Source organism: Caretta caretta, chromosome 7, assembly GCF_965140235.1.
Source record: "Caretta caretta isolate rCarCar2 chromosome 7, rCarCar1.hap1, whole genome shotgun sequence".
Taxonomy (NCBI): domain Eukaryota; kingdom Metazoa; phylum Chordata; order Testudines; family Cheloniidae; genus Caretta; species Caretta caretta.
In genome coordinates, this window is record NC_134212.1 from 61213380 (window position 1) to 61232386 (window position 19007).

The 19007-nt window shown below is 41.6% G+C and overlaps 1 protein-coding gene across 3 annotated transcripts in view; it reads left to right on the forward strand.

Annotated features, from left to right (window-relative positions):
* Positions 1-19007, forward strand: part of TUBGCP2 (tubulin gamma complex component 2) — a 93412-nt gene that overhangs the window by 41623 nt on the left and 32782 nt on the right. For all 3 annotated transcript variants that reach the window (XM_048859473.2, XM_048859475.2, XM_048859471.2), the window contains 6 exons: positions 1551-1750; positions 3785-3974; positions 10892-11037; positions 13825-14005; positions 16427-16607; positions 17352-17524. In XM_048859473.2, coding sequence (XP_048715430.1) covers positions 1551-1750; positions 3785-3974; positions 10892-11037; positions 13825-14005; positions 16427-16607; positions 17352-17524 — 1071 coding nt within the window. The remainder of the gene's footprint in view (positions 1-1550; positions 1751-3784; positions 3975-10891; positions 11038-13824; positions 14006-16426; positions 16608-17351; positions 17525-19007) is intronic.

Here is a 19007-nt window from a genome sequence, read left to right on the forward strand (position 1 = left end):
GTATGCCCTCTTTCTAACCACTGCGTATGAAATGATCCTTCCTCTAATAAAAGCTTATCCTATAGGGTAGATCAGGATATCTCTGGCATATCATTTGTTTGAAGAAAAACCTAATTTATCTGTGACAGAGTACTGAGAATGTTTATCTTTCAAAAGAGAGGAGTTCAGTCTCCATCCTTTACAAATCCAGTTTGTCTTGGGAGGGGGAAATTGTAGTATTGCTGGTCCATGATCAGAGATCATGATAGACTTGATTTTGTTATAAAGCACTGAGTCCATCAAATTTGTAGAAATCAGGAAGAAATCTATTTGTGAATATGTGGAATGTGGAGAGGAGAAAAAAAAGTAAAATCCTTCATTGTAGGCTTTTGCAACCTCTATACATCTTTTCACCCTATTTTTTACCTATGATCTTTTATAATGCTTCTAGCATGTGACTGTGTATGCTTGGGCCAGCTTGACTTGTCCAAAAAAAGAGTCCAACACCTCACTAAAATCTGCTATGATGACTGATTCTAGTGGGATGTTAATTAATTTGGAAAAAACTTGTTTAAAAACCCAGACCATGTCTAATTTTTCCACTTCTTCCTATGTAATATTTCTAAGATTCAGCCTTCTCTTTCTGTCTATGCAGCTGAAATCTCATCCAGGTCCTACAGTAATCACCTCTTCTCTGCAACCTTGCCCTTCTTTAGTCCATTCACATTGCTGCTGCTAAGATCATCTTCCTGGCTTGTTATTGATCACATCACCCCCTTCTCTATGTCCCTCCACTGGCTTCACCTTCACGGCCCTTGACACTTCAACTCCACTGTACTGAGTTGCTTTCTTAGTTTATTGCAATGTCAAGTTCACTTTCACTTTGCCAACTTGCCCATCCTTTACCACCTAGCAGTTAATTGCTGAGCCCTGCTGTGACCGTGACTAGGTGGGTGGTGAGCTGGGACTGCTTGTTCCTTCCTTCCTCTTCCTACTCTTTTACTCTCGCTAACTCCCCCATACCTGCCATTCCTCTCCCCTGACCTGTGTTCCCAGATTAAAAACCCAAAGTGGAGCCCGTAACTAATTAATGTGTGCTGATCAGCACCATGCTTATTTGCATGTATGTTGTTCCCTGATTTCATCTGTGTGTATTTTTTGTAAGCTCACTGGAGCAGGGAATGTTCTTCATCTGTGTTTGCCCTTGGGTGCTACTTTAATAAAAAATATTGTTGTTAAAGTCCCCCAGTGGCTAGAATCAGAAGCATGTTTGAAGTCAGCAATAGCTTATTACCCTACATTTCAGACAACACCAGGGGGAGGAAATACTTTTAAAAAATAGAAAAATGTGATGGTTAAACAACAAAAATTGACTGGAGGGAGTCAAGGCAGGTATAGCCCCTAAAGCTACTTTAGATACATATATTTTAACTGTATAGATTTCAAGATGACAGTGCAGCTTCTAACTAGGTTGCACTCTGCCCTTCGTGCTTCTACAATGACATGTAAATACAGCTCCTGAAAATATAAACACTGCCTTGTCAAACAATTTTTTGTACGGCTTTTTGCAGGTTCATTGAGGAAAAATCTTCGTTCGAGTACGGACAGGTAAATCATGCTTTGGCAGCAGCAATGAGGACCCTTATCAAAGAATACATGATTCTTATCACCCAGCTGGAGCATCTTCAGAGACAAGGGCTTTTGTCCCTACAGAAACTCTGGTTTTATATCCAGCCCACAATGAGGACCATGGAGATTCTTGCTTCACTTGGTAGGTGTCCATACTTTCTAATGATAGTTAAATTTTTCATGCCTTTGTCATGAGGTTCCAAAAGCTGTATAGAACTATAAATGATGCCCACATTACATGCAGTAATCTGCTTCTGTACAGTGTTCAAAGTGAACTCTAAAGAGGATTTTAATTATCAAAACTCTGTTATGAGATTACAGAAGAGGACCAAGTAGCAATGGTTTAATTAGTGCTGTATTAACAGGTTTACTGACTTGTTACTGACTTTAACAAACAGTGTTATGGAGGCACATTAGTGACAACCATAGTTAAGGTTGAATCAAACCTTTTCAGTTTGATGGGACCTTAAAACACCTCTGTAGCCTAACCAGAGATTTTTGGTCAAAATAAATATCTGTTCTTTAAAGATTCTCTGAATTTTGAAGTTGGGGGGAGGGCATGTACTGCTTGAGGGAGACAAGACGAACTGTCTTAAAAGTGCCACTTCCTTACATTTCCCTTTCCTGGAATGCTATAGCTAACAAGCTAAGTTAAGGTTCCCCTTGCTCTGAAACCTGAAGGTGTCCTGTAGTTCCCATCTCCTGCCCCACACTGTAATACTAACCCATTCATTTTCCCCAAGTACAGTATTTCTTTAGTATAGTACTTTTAAAGAAGAAAGCCGTTCTGGCATAGCTGAAGGATGCTGTGCCAAGTTTGGGAGTGTATTTCCCCGGCATGACCACATACTTCCAGTCTCACGTGCAATTCAACCGATTCCTCTCAATTATAGCTAGTAGTACTTTGCACTTGCCCCATTGCTTTAGCAAAGCATCCCCCTTACCCAAATGTTACTGTTATCCTAACTGAATTCAGAGGTTGAAGCAATTTGCATGAGAACCTGTGTGTTAGTGGAGAAAATAAACATCTACCACCATCTACATCTACATAGTGAGCGGCAGCAAGTCTGAGCCCAGGTCGACAGACTCAGGCTTGTGCTACACACTAAAAATAGCTGTGTAGACATTGTGGCTTGAGTTGGAGCTACGGTTCTGAAGCCCTTCCCTCCTCCCAGGCTTCAGAGCCCGAGCCGCAACATCTACATATCTATTTTAGTGTTGGAGCATGAGCCCCGCAAGCCCGAGTCTGTCAACCTGGGCTCAGACTTGCTGCCACTTCCTGTGTAGATGTACCCTTAGAGACAAAGCTTCTCTTCCCACCTGTGTCACTAATGTCCTATGTAACCTTTAGCAAGTCATTTTAGGTATGTCTGCATTGCCGCTGGGAGTGAGTCTCCCAGCCCAGGTAGAGAGACAATTGCTAGCTCCACTCGAGCTAGCATACTAAAAATAACAGTTTAGATGTTGGGGCTCTAGTGGAGACTCAGACTAGCTACCTGAGCTCAGTCCCAAAGGGTCAGGTGGACTTGAAAGCCCGAGCTGCTGCTTGAGTCACAATGTCCACACTGCTATTTTTAGTACACTAGCTTGAGCTAGTGTGAATCTTGTCTACCCAGGCTAGGAGGCTCACTCTGAGCTGCAGTGTAGACATAAATTAGGATTTCTCAATTACCCATCTGGAGAATGGACCTGTTCCTGTGTTCCCTAGGTATAGGGAGCTTTTTGGACCTTGATCCTGCAAACACGTGTGCATGTGCTTGACTTTAACCCTAGTGACTTGGGGGACTTGAGGGTTTTTTAACATCAGTTCTTGTTTTATTAAAAAATTGTTTTCAGGTCACCTTTAAATGTTGGCTGCATAGCAGAATGGCTGCTGAGAATCAGCTAAATAATAGCATGTGTGCACTTCAAAAGTGCGGAGCGTGCTGCATTCAATGTAGCAGCTGAGTTAATAAGCCACAATTCTTATGCTGAAATCTAGTCAAATAATTAGCTGATAACTCTTTCCATGACAAGATGTTTGTGTGAATTGTCAATAGTTGAACCAGTGTTTCAGAATTCTCAGTCTGTTATTTTGAGCCTTGATAGCCTTTAACAAAATGACTCATTCTGTGAATGTGTTGATTTAAATTAAATGCCTTTTTTGCCTTAAGAGTTTTTCCTTTTTTAATTATAGCCACTTCTGTGGATAAAGGTGAGTGCATGGGAGGGTCAACCCTTAGCTTACTTCACGACAGGACCTTCAACTATACAGGAGACAGCCAAGCACAAGAGCTGTGTCTGTACTTAACCAAGGCAGCCAGTGTGCCTTATTTTGAAATTCTGGAGAAGTGGATCTATAGAGGAATCATCAATGATCCATACAGGTACAGAAACATTGAAACAAAGTTAATAAATCCTGATCGTTAGTTTTACATTTTCTAGTGCACTGTAATATTGATATGCTTTTGAGTAAATGATGGTAGCACCAAAATAAAGTGCCTATTTTGTATATATTAAAAACATAATTGTACAACGAAGAATAAAACTAGTAGCCTGTCTTTGCCCCTGATCCTGGCGGGAGTGGGAAAAACCCTGAAAATGAAGTCCAGTCATCTCCCCTGCTGTGCCCTCAGGGCAGCCATGCATTCCCCAAAGCCTGGGAATATAGGTAATCAGATTCAAGCTATTTCCAGGGATGGAGAAGCAAATTCCAAAGTCAGGAGCTCTTGGGAAGAATGTTCTGCCAGCAGTGCTCACTTTCTTTTTTTTGAGGGAAATCCACAGCTGTGGGAGGTATGTCACAGGGAGAGGGGCTTCTTTCAACTGCCCTGGTCCCAAGCCACAGAGGGCTTTATAAATGAAAACCAACTCCTCATGTTCCACATGGAAAGCAATAAGAAACCAGTGCAGATCATGCTTGTTCACAGTCCAGCAGTAATATTTTTCTTTTTACAAAGCTTGATAACTTAAAAATGGCATAAAGGGATTTTATCATAATATGGGAAAATGACATTTTCCAGAGTTCACACTTTTTAGATTTACTTTTCATCCTTTTATAACTCAAACCAGAATTTCCTTCAGTGGCTTGGCTTTCAATTTTAAGGCCAATCTATACTATAGAGATTTGCTGAGTTTGTGGCCACGCTATACAATATCATAGAATCATAGACTTTAAGGTCAGAAGGGACCATTACGAATGTCTGTTCTGACCTCCTGCACAACGCAGGCCATGGAATCTCACCCACCTGCTCCTGTAACAAACCCCTCACCTATGTCTCAGCTATTGAAGTCCTCAAATCGTGGTTTAAAGACTTCAAGGTGCAGGCAATCCTCCAGCAAGTGACCCATGCCCCACGCTGCAGAGGAAGGCGAATAACCCCCAGGGCCTCTGCCAATCTGCCCTGGAGGAAAATTCCTTCCTGACCCCAGATATGGCGATCAGCTAAACTCTGAGCATGTGGGCAAGACTCACCAGCCAGACACCCAGGAAAGAATTCTCTGTAGTAACTCAGATCTCACCCCATCTAACATCCCATCGCAGGCCATTGGGCATATCTACCACCAAAAGTTGAAGATCAATTAATTGCCAAAATTAGGCTATCCCATCATATCCTCTCCTCCATAAACTTATCAAGCTTAGTCTTGAAGCCAGATATGTCTTTTGCCCCCACTGCTTTCCTTGGAAGGCTGTTGCAGAACTTCACTCCTCTGATGGTTAGAAACCTTCGTCTAATTTCAAGTCTAAACTTCCTGATGGCCAGTTTATATCCATTTGTTCTTGTGTCCACATTGGTACTGAGCTTAAATAATTCTTCTCCCTCCATGGTATTTATCCCTCTAATATATTTATAGATAGCAATCATATCTCCTCTCAGCCTTCTTTTAGTTAAGCTAAACAAGCCAAGCTCATTGAATCTCTTTTCATAAGACAGGTTTTCCATTCCTCGGATCATCCTAGTAGCCCTTCTCTGTACCTGTTCCAGTTTGAATTCATCCTTCTTTAACATGGGAGACCAGAGCTGCACACAGTATTCCAGATGAGGTCTCACCAGTGCCTTGTATAACGGTACCAACACCTCCTTATCTCTACGGGAAATACGTCGCCTGATGCATCCCAAGACCGCATTAGCCTTTTTCACGGCCATGTCATATTGGCGGCTCATAGTCATCCTGTGATCAACCAATACTCCGAGGTCCTTCTCTGTTACTTCCAAGTAATGCGTCCCCAGTTTATAACACAAATTCTTGTTATTAATTCCTAAATGCATGACCTTGCACTTTTCACTATTAAATTTCATCCTATTACTATTACTCCAGTTTACAAGGTCATCCAGATCTTCCTGTATGATATCCCGATCTTTCTCTGTATTGGCAATACCTCCCAGCTTTGTGTCATCCACAAAATTTATCTGACTCCACACAAGGCTTACTTCTCTTGCCATGGTTAAAACATGGTTCCTCAGTGTGAGTGGTACCAGTACTGCTCAATAACAAGGCTGTAACACAATTTTTCAGGCTGTGACAACCTGCACTGGAGATAGAACCAACTTGTGACATACCAGGGTACAATTCAGACCAGTGGGGAGCTATGTCACCATGCTCTGTAACCTGGGGTGCTGTACAATAACTTGCTGCTGTAGCCTCCAACCTGGACTGCTCACAAACTGCCACCAGCATGCAGATCACTCCCAGTTGTGTTTTTGTAACTGCAGTCTGTCAGTTGCAGTCTGGCTTTCACCAGCCTTGGTTATATTGCAGGGTGACCCCAACACACTCCCAGTTCCAGATTTCCCCCCAGAAATGTGTATCCTGTACTGCCCATCCCTCTCCTGGCCAGTCCAAATATATTAAGCCCCTTATTCCTTGAAGGGAATAATATACACTAGCCTGTTATCCTAAATAGAGTTACCCCGACATGCTGGATTAGACAAAACAATAAAACATATTTATTAACCACAAAGAGAGATTTTAAGTGAATACAAGTAATGCGGCATAAAAGTCAGAAATGGTTACAATAAAAATAAAACACTTTCTAGTGCCTAACTTAACAAACTGTATCAGATTCAAGCAAAATTTCTCACCACATGCTTCCAGCAAGATTACTGACCAAACTCTTCAGGGCAGAGCTGTGGGGTTTGGAACATGTTAATAAAATCATACAGAGGAATCTTTTAACTTCATACATAATGTTGCCACACATATTTTATCATGACTATACTGACCAGCCAATTTTGAGTTTTCAAATGATACCTTACAAGGCATACCTTGCGCAACGATTACTACAGTAGTATGTAGGATGTGAATACAGGGGAGTATTCAGTCACACACCCATCTGGGTCTGTGTAACCAGGCTAGCCAATCTTCCTACATCCCAGGTGTCTGTGCTGAAGAACATCCCAAAATCCATTATGTAAAATACTTGCAGTCCTCTGCCCCTGACATGAGTGTTTGCGGCAACATGCAGGAGGGACGGCTGCTTATTTTTTTTCCTCAGAATGCACTGATGCCAGGGTTATTGTACATCATGGTAGATGTGGGCAAGCCAACAAGATTATGCCAGAAGAATGCTGCTGTTTGGTTATACTGGACCTTGTTGCTATAAGTAGACTCTGACCCAGTTGTATGGTTCTACCTGTAGTATAGATAACATTCTTCCTGAGGATTGGTGGCTTTGACATAGTTTAAGGAATTTCATTTAGCAACAACTAAAATGACAATTTAATAAAACTAAAAATATTGTAAAATTTCATGCTGCTGTCATCTCATTTTGAACAATACGTACTGTATGAATTCATGTCTGTGTGGAGGTCTGCACACAGAATGCAGTGTAAACTGATTATGACAGACCATTTGAGCTTTGAATCATCTTAACCATGACTGCTTCAGCTCCCTGTCAGCTAGCTTTCCTTTTCATCATCCTGCCATACTTGAAAATGTGATAATTAAATGTGCTCTTGCATTCTCCAGGGCTATGTTAAAAAAAAAAACAAAAAACCCTCAAAAATAGGGGGCCCAGCTGGTTAGGGAGACTTCCTGCTGGGTCCCCTGTTCTGTCAGTCACTAATTTTCACGGGGATGCACAGCCCCAGACTCAGCAAAATTTGATTGGAATGTGGGGTTGTTAGACCACGTGTTTAAATGCACATCTTTTTAGTCTGTGACCATATAGCAAATGTACTGGAACCTTCTTTGTCTCTTTTGTTTTTGAAATTCAAGGAAATTAAGTGCAAAAAACTATTAATGCAGAGTTATAGTTGAAATTTCACACACACTCAGGTCAGATTGAAAACCACCCAATTTCTGCTCTGTTTGTATAGTGTTAGCTACAGTCTGTTGTAGTGGTCCCTCGCGCTCAAGCAGGGAGGGAGGCCACTCTTCCTCACTGCAGCAGGCAGCAGCAGTTGGGCTCAGGCCCCGTGGGCGGGGCTGAGCTGCAAGCAGTCTATAGCTCATAGCCTCCTAGCAGGGGGGACACAACCATTAACAGTCTGGAGCTCTAGCCCCCTCGGGAGAGGTGAAGCAGAGCAGTAAGCAGTCTTTAGCCCATAGTCTTCTGGCTAGGGCTGACCCCGATCAAGAGTCTAGGGCTCTAGGCCTCTAGGTGGGCAGAGCACAAGCAGTCTTTATCCCACAGCCTCCTGGCTGAGGTAGACAGCATTAACAGTCTATAAGGGAAACTGGCCCTCTGGGCAGGGCAGAGCAGAGAGCAGTCTTTAGCCTAAGTCTCCGGGCTAAGACAGACCGAACTCAACAGTCTAGGACTCTTGGGGCAGAGAAAGGGGGCAGACTTTAGCCTAAGCATCCTGGCTAGGGCAGCCAGCAAATACAGTCTGGACCCCCCCGGTCTCCTGACTGGGGCAAGCCACAAAGAATGCACAGGACTTCTGGCCTAGGGTGAATAGGCCGCCAGCCCGGGGCTGGAGGGGTTGGAGGTAGGAGAACCCGGCCCCACGCTACTCCACTAGGTCACTGGAGATCCCACCAAAACACGCTGACTCATGCTCCAGCAACAAAACCAGACAGAATCTGGTTTACCTGGGTTACTTCCTACCCGAGCCCAGGGGTCCTGCCATTGCTTGTCCAGGATCGGTCTCCTCTGGGGGCAGGGTTCTGCACAGTGCAGTTTCAGCTTCAGAGTTCTGCAGTGGACTGGAGATATTTGCCTCCTTCCATGTCTCCCACTCAACTGAGCTGCCTCACCCTCCCTTTATATGTCCTGCCCCGCCCTGGTACTTCCGGTGAGGGGGGCGGTACAGGTTGTCTCTTCTCACCAGGGGGATTGTACTGTTCCCTTGCTCTCAAGTTTGGAGGGAGGCCACTCCACCTCACTACATCCATTAACAGGATTATTTAAAAGGACATGTTATCAACAGTTTGAGTTACAGGTTTCAGAGTAGCAGCTGTGTTAGTCTGTATCTGTAAAAAGAAAAGGAGTACTTGTGGCACCATAGAGACTAACAAATTTATTTGAGCATAAGCTTTCGTGAGCTACAGCTCACTTCATCGGATGCATACAGTGGAAAATATAGTGAGGAGATTTTATATACACAAAGAACATGAAACAATGCGTGTTACCATACAGACTGTAACAAGAGTGATCGGGGAAAGGTGAGCTGTTACCAGCAGGAGAGTGGGGGCGGGAGGGCGGAACCTTTTGTAGTGATAATCAAGGTGGGCCATTTCCAGCAGTTGACAAGGACAGTCGGAGGCGAAATAAACAAGGGGAAATAGTTTTACTTTGTGTAATGCCACATCCACTCCCAGTCTTTATTCAAGCCTAAGTTAATTGTATCTAGTTTGCAACTTAATTCCAACTCAGCAGTCTCTCGTTGGAGTCTGTTTTTGAAGTTTTTTTGTTGAAGAATTGCCACTTTTAGGTCTGTAATCGAGTGACCAAAGAGATTGAAGTGTTCTCCGACTGGTTTTTGAATGTTATAATTCTTGACATCTGATTTGTGTCCATTTATTCTTTTATGTAGAGACTGTCCAGTTTGGCCAATGTACATGGCAGAAGGGCATTGCTGGCACATGATGGCATATATCACATTGGTGGATGTGCAGGTGAACGAGCCTCTGATAGTGTGGCTGATGTTATTAGGCCCTATGATGGTGTCCCCTGAATAGATATGTGGGCACAGTTGGCACGGGCTTTGTTGCAAGGATAGGTTCCTGGGTTAGTGTTTTTGTTGTGTGGTATGTGGTTGCTGGTGAGTATTTGCTTCAGGTTGGGGGGCTGTCTGTAAGCAAGGACTGGCCTGTCTCCCAAGAACTGTGAGAGTGATGGGTCATCCTTCAGGATAGGTTGTAGATCCTTGATGATGCGTTGGAGAGGTTTTAGTTGGGGGCTGAAGGTGATGGCTAGTGGCGTTCTGTTATTTTCTTTGTTGGGCCTGTCCTGTAGTAGGTAACTTCTGGGTACTCTTCTGGCTCTGTCAATCTGTTTCTTCACTTCAGCAGGTGGGTATTGTAGTTGTAAGAATGCTTGATAGAGATCTTGTAGGTGTTTGTCTCTGTCTGAGGGGTTGGAGCAAATGCGGTTGTATCGTAGAGCTTGCCTGTAGACAATGGATCGTGTGGTGTGGTCTGGATGAAAGCTGGAGGCATGTAGGTAGGCATAGCGGTCAGTAGGTTTCCGGTATAGGGTGGTGTTTATGTGACCGTCGCTTATTAGCACCGTAGTGTCCAGGAAGTGGATCTCTTGTGTGGACTGGTCCAGGCTGAGATTGACTGAAATGTGAAATATCCTGGATTTTTTTGGAATTAAGTTTTTATTGATGCATTTTTTTTTGTAATGTAACAGATTATGCAATATTTTCATTGTGTGTTTAATGATTGGATAACATTTTTAGAATGCTAGAAAAATTATAGTTCATATTGATATTTTATCTTTGAGAAAAGCATGTTTTCTTGTGGAGGGAATGTACATATTTCACTAAAATTAATGCTAATTTCTTAGTTTATTCCACTGTAGTTGAATTGTGTTTAGACCTGGTAGAGGTCTTCTGAAATTACGTAATTACAAATGGTGCTTTATATATGGCTTCACTTATTTACATTCCCCATTGGTGAAAGCTACAGGTCAATACTGAGACTCACCATATTGCCACTTCTCTTGCCACAACTGAATACCAATCATCAAGACGCCAGTGCTCCTGAAACATTTATTAGGAAATATTCCAAGAGCCAGAAGTCTTATGGATTCCCATTTCTGATAGATCACATTACCTGTTTGAGGTCAAGTTAAAGAGTAATCTTCTTTGTACTTGTTGTTGTATCTAAAAAATCTGATTTAATTGCACAGTGAGTTCATGGTGGAAGAACATGAGTTGCAGAAGGAGAAGATACAAGAGGATTATAATGACAAATATTGGGATCAAAGATATACTGTTGTTCAGCAACAAATTCCATCATTCCTACAGAAAATGGCTGACAAGATACTTAGCACAGGTAAGTAAGTGACTGTGACTCTGAATGTATAGAAGTGTCTAAGATGTACAGTGACAACACATGATGAAAGTGATTGGTTGCTATAAATTCTTCTACTGCTCAGGTCATAGTTGCACTAAACGACATTAACATTTTAAATTGCACTTGAGATGCACAGACGTGCATAATGAAAGTCAGTGATCATAGAATATCAGAGTTGGAAGGGACCTCAGGAGATCATCTTGTCCAACGCCCTGCTCAAAGCAGGACCAATCCCCAGTTTTTGCCCCAGATCCCTAAATGGCCCCCTCAAGGATTGAACTCACAACCCTGGGTTTAGCAGGACAGTGCTCAAACCACTGAGCTATCCCTCCCCCCATTCAGTTAAGTCACATCAACTTTTCTGCAACTGTCAGTGTATGATTTGGGGCTATTAATCAACATTTTTTTATTATGGGAAGACTACAGTATGCCTTGGCATACTCCTTCCAGAGAATAACGATCAACTAATGGTTAAGACACAGGATTGGAACCTGGGAGTGCTGAGTTCTATTCCTGGCTCTGGCAGTAGCATTGTATGTGAACTTGGGTATGTCATTTCCCTTCACTGTGCCTCAGTTTACTTGTCTGTAAAACGGTGATGATAATCCATTAGGGCTGTCAAGCAATTAAAAAAATTAATTGCTTTCTTAATAATAGAATGCCTTGTATTTAAATATTTTTGATGTTTTCTATATTTTCAAATATATTGATTTCAATAACAACACAGAATACAAAGTGTACAGTGCTCACTTTATATTTATTTTTTATTGCAAATATTTGCTCTGTAAAAATAAAAGAAATAATATTTTTCAGTTCACCTAATACAAGTACTGTAGTGCAGTCTCTTTATCATGAAAGTTGAAGTTACAAATGTAGAATTATGTACAAAAAGAAACTGCACTCAAAAAATAAAACAATGTAAAACTTTAGAGCCTAGAAGTCCACTCAGTCCTACTTCTTGTTCAGCCAGTTGCTCAGACAAACAAGTTTGTTTACATTTGCAGGAGATAATGCTGCCCGCTTCTTGTTTACATCACCTGAAATTGAGAACAGATGTTCGCATGGCACTGTTGTAGCCGGTGTCACAAGATATTTGTGTGTCAGATGCGCTAGATTCATAGGTCCCTTCATGCTTCAACCATTCTAATGACTGGTTCTGCTCTATAAAAATCCAAAGCAGTGCGGACTGACACATGTTTGTTTTCATCATTTGAATCGGATGCCCCCATCAAAAGTTTGATTTTCTTTTTTGGTGGATCGGGTTCTGTAGTTTCCGCATTGGACTGTTGCTCTTTTACGACTTCTGAAAACGTGCTCCACACCCCATCCCTCTCAGATTTTGGAAGGCACTTCAGATTCTTAAACCTTGGGTAGAGTGCTGTAGCTACTTTTAGAAATCTCACTTTGGTACCTTCTTTGCATTTTGTCAAATCTGCAGTGAAAGTGTTCTTAACACGAAATATATGGCAGAATGCAGGTAAAACCGAGCAGAAGATATACAGTTCTCCTCCAAGGAGTTAGGTCACAAATTTAATTAAGGCATTATTTTTTTAACGAGTGTTATCAGCATGGAAGCTTGTCCTCTGGAATGGTGGCCAAACCATGAAGGGGTATACAAATGTTTAACATACCTGGCATGTAAATACCTAGCAATGCTGGCTACAGCAGTGCCATGAGAACACCTGTTCTCATTTTCAGGTGACGTAAATAGGAAGCGGGCAGCATTATCTCCTGTAAATGTAAACAAACTTGTTTGTCTTAATGATTGGCTGAAAACAAAGTAGGACTGAATGGACTTGTAGGCTCTAAAGTTTTACATTGTTTTGTTTTTGAGTACAGTTATGTAACAAAAAAAAATCTACATTTGTAAGTTGCACTTTCATGTTAAAGAGATTGCACTACACTACTTGTATGAGGTGAATTGAAAAATACTATTTTTATCATTTTACAGTGCAAATATTTGTAATAAAAATAATAATATAAAGTGAGCACTATACACGATACACTATACACTGTCTTGTAAATTGAAATAAAATATATGAAAATGTAGAAAAACATCCAAAATATTGAATAAATTTCAATTGGTAATCTATTGTTTAACAGTGCTATTAAAACTGTGATTAATCGTGATTATTTTTTTAATTGTGATTAATTTTTTTGAGTTAATCGCGTGAGTTAACTGAGATTAATTGACAGTCCTATAATCCATACTTACCTCACAAAAGTGGGGTTGTGAGTCTTTCTAAACTGCTTTGAAATCCTCACATGTAGCCTGGGGCCTGACTTTCAGAAGAACTCAGCACCCACAAGGAGCCTGAATTTCAAAAGGTCTTTCTTCTGATTTAGGCACATAAATGAAGTAATCCAGTTTTTCACAAGTCTCCAAAATCCCATCAGTGCCCATTGTTCTCAATGAGAAGTGATAGGTGCTGGGCACTTCTGAGAGATAATCCCTGATTTTTCAAAGGTTTTGCGTATCTGCAGCTCCCATAGACTTCATTGAGAGCTAAGGTTGCTCAGCATTTCTAGATATCAGGCTAGTTCTGAGTGCCTAAATGTGGATTTAAGAGTCTAATTTTAGATACCTAGGGTAAAATTTTTAAAAGTGCTTAAGTCCTTTTTACTTCTAAACCTCATAGACATTTTTGAAAATGTTACCCTTCTATTTGAAAGTTTTGGCCTAAATGTCTCCCTGTTTGAGAGAGTGCAAATTAATTGCATTATTATTAGTCAGACTAAACATCAGCTGCCACTTTTTTCTTTTAGGGAAATATTTAAATGTTGTTCGAGAATGTGGTTGTGATGTTACCTGCCCTGAGGCTAAAGAAGTCATCTACACATTGAAAGAGCGAGCATATGTGGAGCAAATAGAAAAAGCTTATAACTATGCTAGCAAGGTTCTTCTGGATTTCCTAATGGAGGAAAAAGAACTTGTGGCTCATTTGAGGTTTGATTTATTTCCTAAATGTATGTTAGTTTGTATGTAAATAGTGAAGTAATGATCTTTTTACCTTTGGGCTTTTTCCATGCCACGTTACCATTGCCATCATTGCAGTTCCAACAGAGATTCTGATCTGCAAAAATAAAACAAACTAGATTTATGTGTTTAATGTGAAAAACAAATGGTTCTGTCAAGGATTAGGTCAAAAATGTATCTCAGTTGGAATTCACAGAATCACAGATGTATTAAATCATCCAATGTATTCCTCAGGGCCAGTGCAGGATCATTCTTAATAGGATGCTTTGTAGTGATTTGTCCAGTCTGGTTTTAATGATCATGCACTTTTATGTTGTATGTAATCTATTCATCCAACAGCAGATGTATTCTATCTGAAACTTTCAGTTGTCAAGCATATTTGTAGATCCCTGTGTGACCCAGTTCTTGGTCCCTCAAAACCTTCAGAACCTTCAGAAGACACTTACTGGGGGAACCACCCAGGCAAAGGACCAGTGCAAAAACAACCTAGTAGAACACTGCAATTAGCTGCTGGCCAGAAACCTCAACAAGCAAGCCTTAAAATAGCTCCTTCCCCCATATTGCCCACACAGGTCACTGTGGTTCTCCAAAAGACCACATCAACTAAAGCGTGAAAGCAGAAGGCTGGAGCACCTATGGTGCAAATTCTTCGTGGTCAGTCCCTGAAAAAGTGAGTACTTACCTGTGAACAGCTGCTACAGCCTTAAAGGCAACTGAAAGAACCTTATAGAATTGCATTTGTCAAATCATGACCAGCAGAGCTGGTCCGTGGAGTAAGATACGTAACAGATCCATAATCCCTGCAGACCAAAGCCCCTATCTCTGTAGAGAGCTCTCTGCCTATTTCACAAACAAAATTGCTTGAATCAGAGGACCTCACTGCAACAAAGGTAACTTCTCCAGAGCCAAGGTTGCCTCCTGTCCCACCTCCCTTGGTGGAATTTAGACCAATCCCCTGAATAGAGGCCCTGGAAGCTCTGAGGTGTGTCTTGCCCATCTCTTCTGAAACTGCTAACTGTCATTCATGGTCAAGACCATAAAAGCTTCTTTGAAAGAGAGCTTACAGATACCCTACCATCTTTCAAAAGCTTCCACTTAGTGCTAATAGTTCGCCAACCATTGTCATGTTTCCAATCTCCTCCCCTCTTTTGGCCAAGACATTGAAAAGTTGCTGGCTTCCAAGCTCCGATAGAGTCTGTCCTCGGTCAGTGTGCTGGGTACCACAGTCAGGTTTCAGGCCAGAACACTGCTCAGAAACAGCCCTGCAGGGCTGATACATGAACAACTTCTTATTTTAGACAGGAAATAAATTTCTTTGCTGATACTACTAGATCTCTCAGCAGCCTTTCAGTGTATGAGTCCTGCTGTGCGTTTGGTGAACACCAGAGTTTTGGGTACTATCTGTGGTTGAGATCCCAGAGAATTGTAATAGGGAACTGCACCCCATCACCCATCCCGTCTCATGCAGAGTCCTCCACTCTTTCCCTCTTTAACACCTATTTGAGTTCTTGCTGAGTGAGACACCATACACTCATGTGCCAGCAATATGCAGATGACACAACTGTATGTCTTCTCCACTGATTCAATTTCTGCAATCATCAAGATATCTCAGCTCCTGGAAGATATCAATAGATGGATGAGAGTAGTTGGCTCAGGCTCAACATACGGAAGACAAAAATGACGATAAGACGAGGCACATTTTTTGAGTGACTTCATACTCTAAACTCACCAGCGATCAAGGGCATCAGATTGTCCAGGTGACACACAGTCTCAGGGTCATGCCGGACTCATCTTTGCTCCTGCCACCACAAGAAGGCTGAAGTTGACACTCTACATGGCAGCTCACCTCATTAGCAGCAAAAGCCTACGCAAACATATCACACACGTTCTGTGAACTCCGCTCCTTCACATCAGAGTAGAGTTCAAGATACTGCACCTAATTGATACCTCTGAATGGATTGGGGGGGCCCTGGTTACTTTAGAGAGATCCTCATCCTCCAGGACAGCTATGCTGCACAGGAACGATGCAGTTGGGTAGACCAAGGTTAGGTTGTCAGTCACTGGGGGCAGAATCTTCTCTAGGCTGAGCCCCACCTGACTGTTCTGATCCAAAGGTAAAATGCATGTTTTCACAAGAATTTTTGCCCAGGAATGGGACAAATGTTTAATAAAATCTGAACATACAACATCTGGATCTGAGGGTGGGGAAAAAGGAAGAAATCATAGTTCTAGTTGTATGTATCATGTAGAGGGTGGATTTTCCTGTGATTAGAACCTGCATACTGGCTGAGAGCTGATGACTTCTGCTCCTTTTTTTCTAGATTTAGCATTATAGATAGTTAACTTACTTTCTAACTCTCTTCTTTTTTGTCTTTGCATTTTGTTGAGCAGGTCTATAAAGCACTACTTCCTAATGGACCAAGGAGATTTCTTTGTTCACTTCATGGATCTAACAGAAGAGGAACTGAAAAAGCCGGTAGATGACATTATACCTACTAGATTAGAAGCTTTGCTTGAATTAGCCTTGAGAATGAGCACTGCCAACACAGACCCATTTAAAGATGATTTAAAGGTAAGAGTCTATATAAAAAGAAAATAATCTGAAATAGAGCAGTGAGGCCCATCCATGTCCTAGAAAAATCCATATGCTTTAAAGAAAATTGTAAAAGCAAAGCAAAGAATCCCAGAAAATATAGATGGAAGAAAGAGCCCTCTTCAGCTGTCTCAGGATAATCTCCTTTCCACTTCCATTTCTGCTTCATTATTGACTCCTGTGCTGACAGGATGAGGTGGACACAGTATTGCTGAGTGGGTACAGTGCTTCTGCTTTTATTCCTAGCTCTGAACCCCATAGCCCAAAATAATAAAATGAAGTGTTTGAGTCAATTAGTAGCATCTGTCTACCTATTATGTTCCGAAATTTTAGCACGAAAGTCCCAAGAGCTTTTTGAACCTTTATTCAAGTCTAGCTGTCCAGTAGTAACTGACAGTCAGCAGAGATGGATCTTTGCTGCTCGTTGTTTAACTCTCTTGAAGTTAATGATCTCTCCACAAAACATCAAAATGACTATTCTTCTATCTGTTCATGCTCTAATGTCAACAGAACTGACACTGCTGATTGGCTCATCAACAGCATGATATTCCTTCCAACAAGTCGCTATTACTTAATTGGGTGTTGTTTTCAAGACTTGAGAATGAATCTAACAACATTCCATACAATGCATTCAGGCCAGTCCTATTGCCACACATGTCTGCAGCTACACAATAATAGAAAATGTCCAGCAGCATCTTTTTCCTGCTCTTTGTTTCTTTACAGATTGACTTGATGCCCCATGATCTCATTACACAGCTCTTGAGAGTGCTGGCCATTGAAACGAAACAGGAAAAGGCAATTATCAATGCTGATCCCACAGAGCTCACTCTCAGTGGCCTAGAAGCATTTTCTTTTGATTACATTGTCAAGTGGCCTCTGTCACTCATTATAAACAGGTAAAGTATTAGGCCACAAAGAAAAAACACAAACCTACTTCTACACAGAACTCATACAGTAGTTAAAAAAGCAAGACAGAATGTCTCTTTCTTCAAAGATGTAAACTACCTAGGTTAGTGATACGTAAAGGGGCAGCACTGAGGTCATTTACTTCCATTGCTATGCCTGTTAGATCCTTAGACCATGACTTTATCTGCATTAAAACTCTGCCAAATGGTTGGTTTATATGACCAAAATACCTGAGGTGTCTTTCGAATTTCAGGCTTCTGTTTTAAACTATATAAAAACATAAAACTTAGCTGGAAATGCTAGCAACGTATTTTATAACTTAAGATTGCCTAAGTATTTCCAGTCTAACCCTCATCATCCCCTGTTGTCAGTCACTCATAACTTTCTGAAATGGTTGCCTTTCAGGCATAAATATTCCAGGTTAGGTCTCTGCTTGAAGGTGAATTCTTGTTTTAAAGTTTGAGCAAATGGATCAGCCATTCTTTGAATGAGGGAAGAGTTGAGGAAATACATTTCCTCCTCTATTTTAAAAAAAGGCATGTCTTTAGTAGCTCTTGAAACAAAATGGAGGGGTGGTATGGGCAAACCATTGTCATTGAGAAATGCCTTCAATGTTGTGGTGAAAGTTAGTTTTTATTTGACCAAGTTATGAGAGTTTGAAAATTCCACTTAAGCTGCAGCACAATCTCCTGCCTTCATCAGCAAGTGCTGGTATAACCCCCACACCTCCTGGGTGAGGTGCGCTGACCCGTCTAGTGGCACCAAGACCACTTAGAGAGAGATTGAGTCTGATCTACAGCCTTAGCTAAGGGCCATATGGCTTAGAGCTCATGTATGTAGCTCCAGAGGTCCCAGGTTCGATCCTGCCCACCAACAACCGGGGTCTGTTGGTTTTACACTGGCAATCCTGCCCGTGACACACAAACAGACAGGAGGTTGCTTTTCAACAGGAAGGAACAAAATGAGTTCACCTGCAGTCCCATAATTAGCTGTTAATAAATGACCAAAATGGTATATCCCTTAATCTGGGCCCCACCTTTTAAAAATCAACAGGCTTGTGGGACATTTGAAAAAAAAATCGTGCTTAAAAGAAAAGATTTCTGCTCTCTGAAGGTGAGAGTGGGTGTAAATTAGATCCATATTCTGGGGTTTAGGCTTAAGTAAAAAAGTTCATTGAGCTGAGTACTTGGGAGAAGTATTGGTGTGGATTGCACCCTCAGCAAGTTTGCAGATGACACTAAACTGGGAGGAGAGGTAGATTCACTGGAGGGTAGGGATAGGATACAGAGCGACCTAGACAAATTAGAGGATTGGGCCAAAAGAAATCTGATGAGGTTCAACAAGGACAATGCAGAGTCTGCACTTAGGACGGAAGATTCCCATGCACCGCTACAGACTAGGGACCGAATGGCTAGGCAGCAGTTCTGCAGAAAAGGACCTAGGGGTTACAGTGGGCAAGAAGCTGGGTATGAG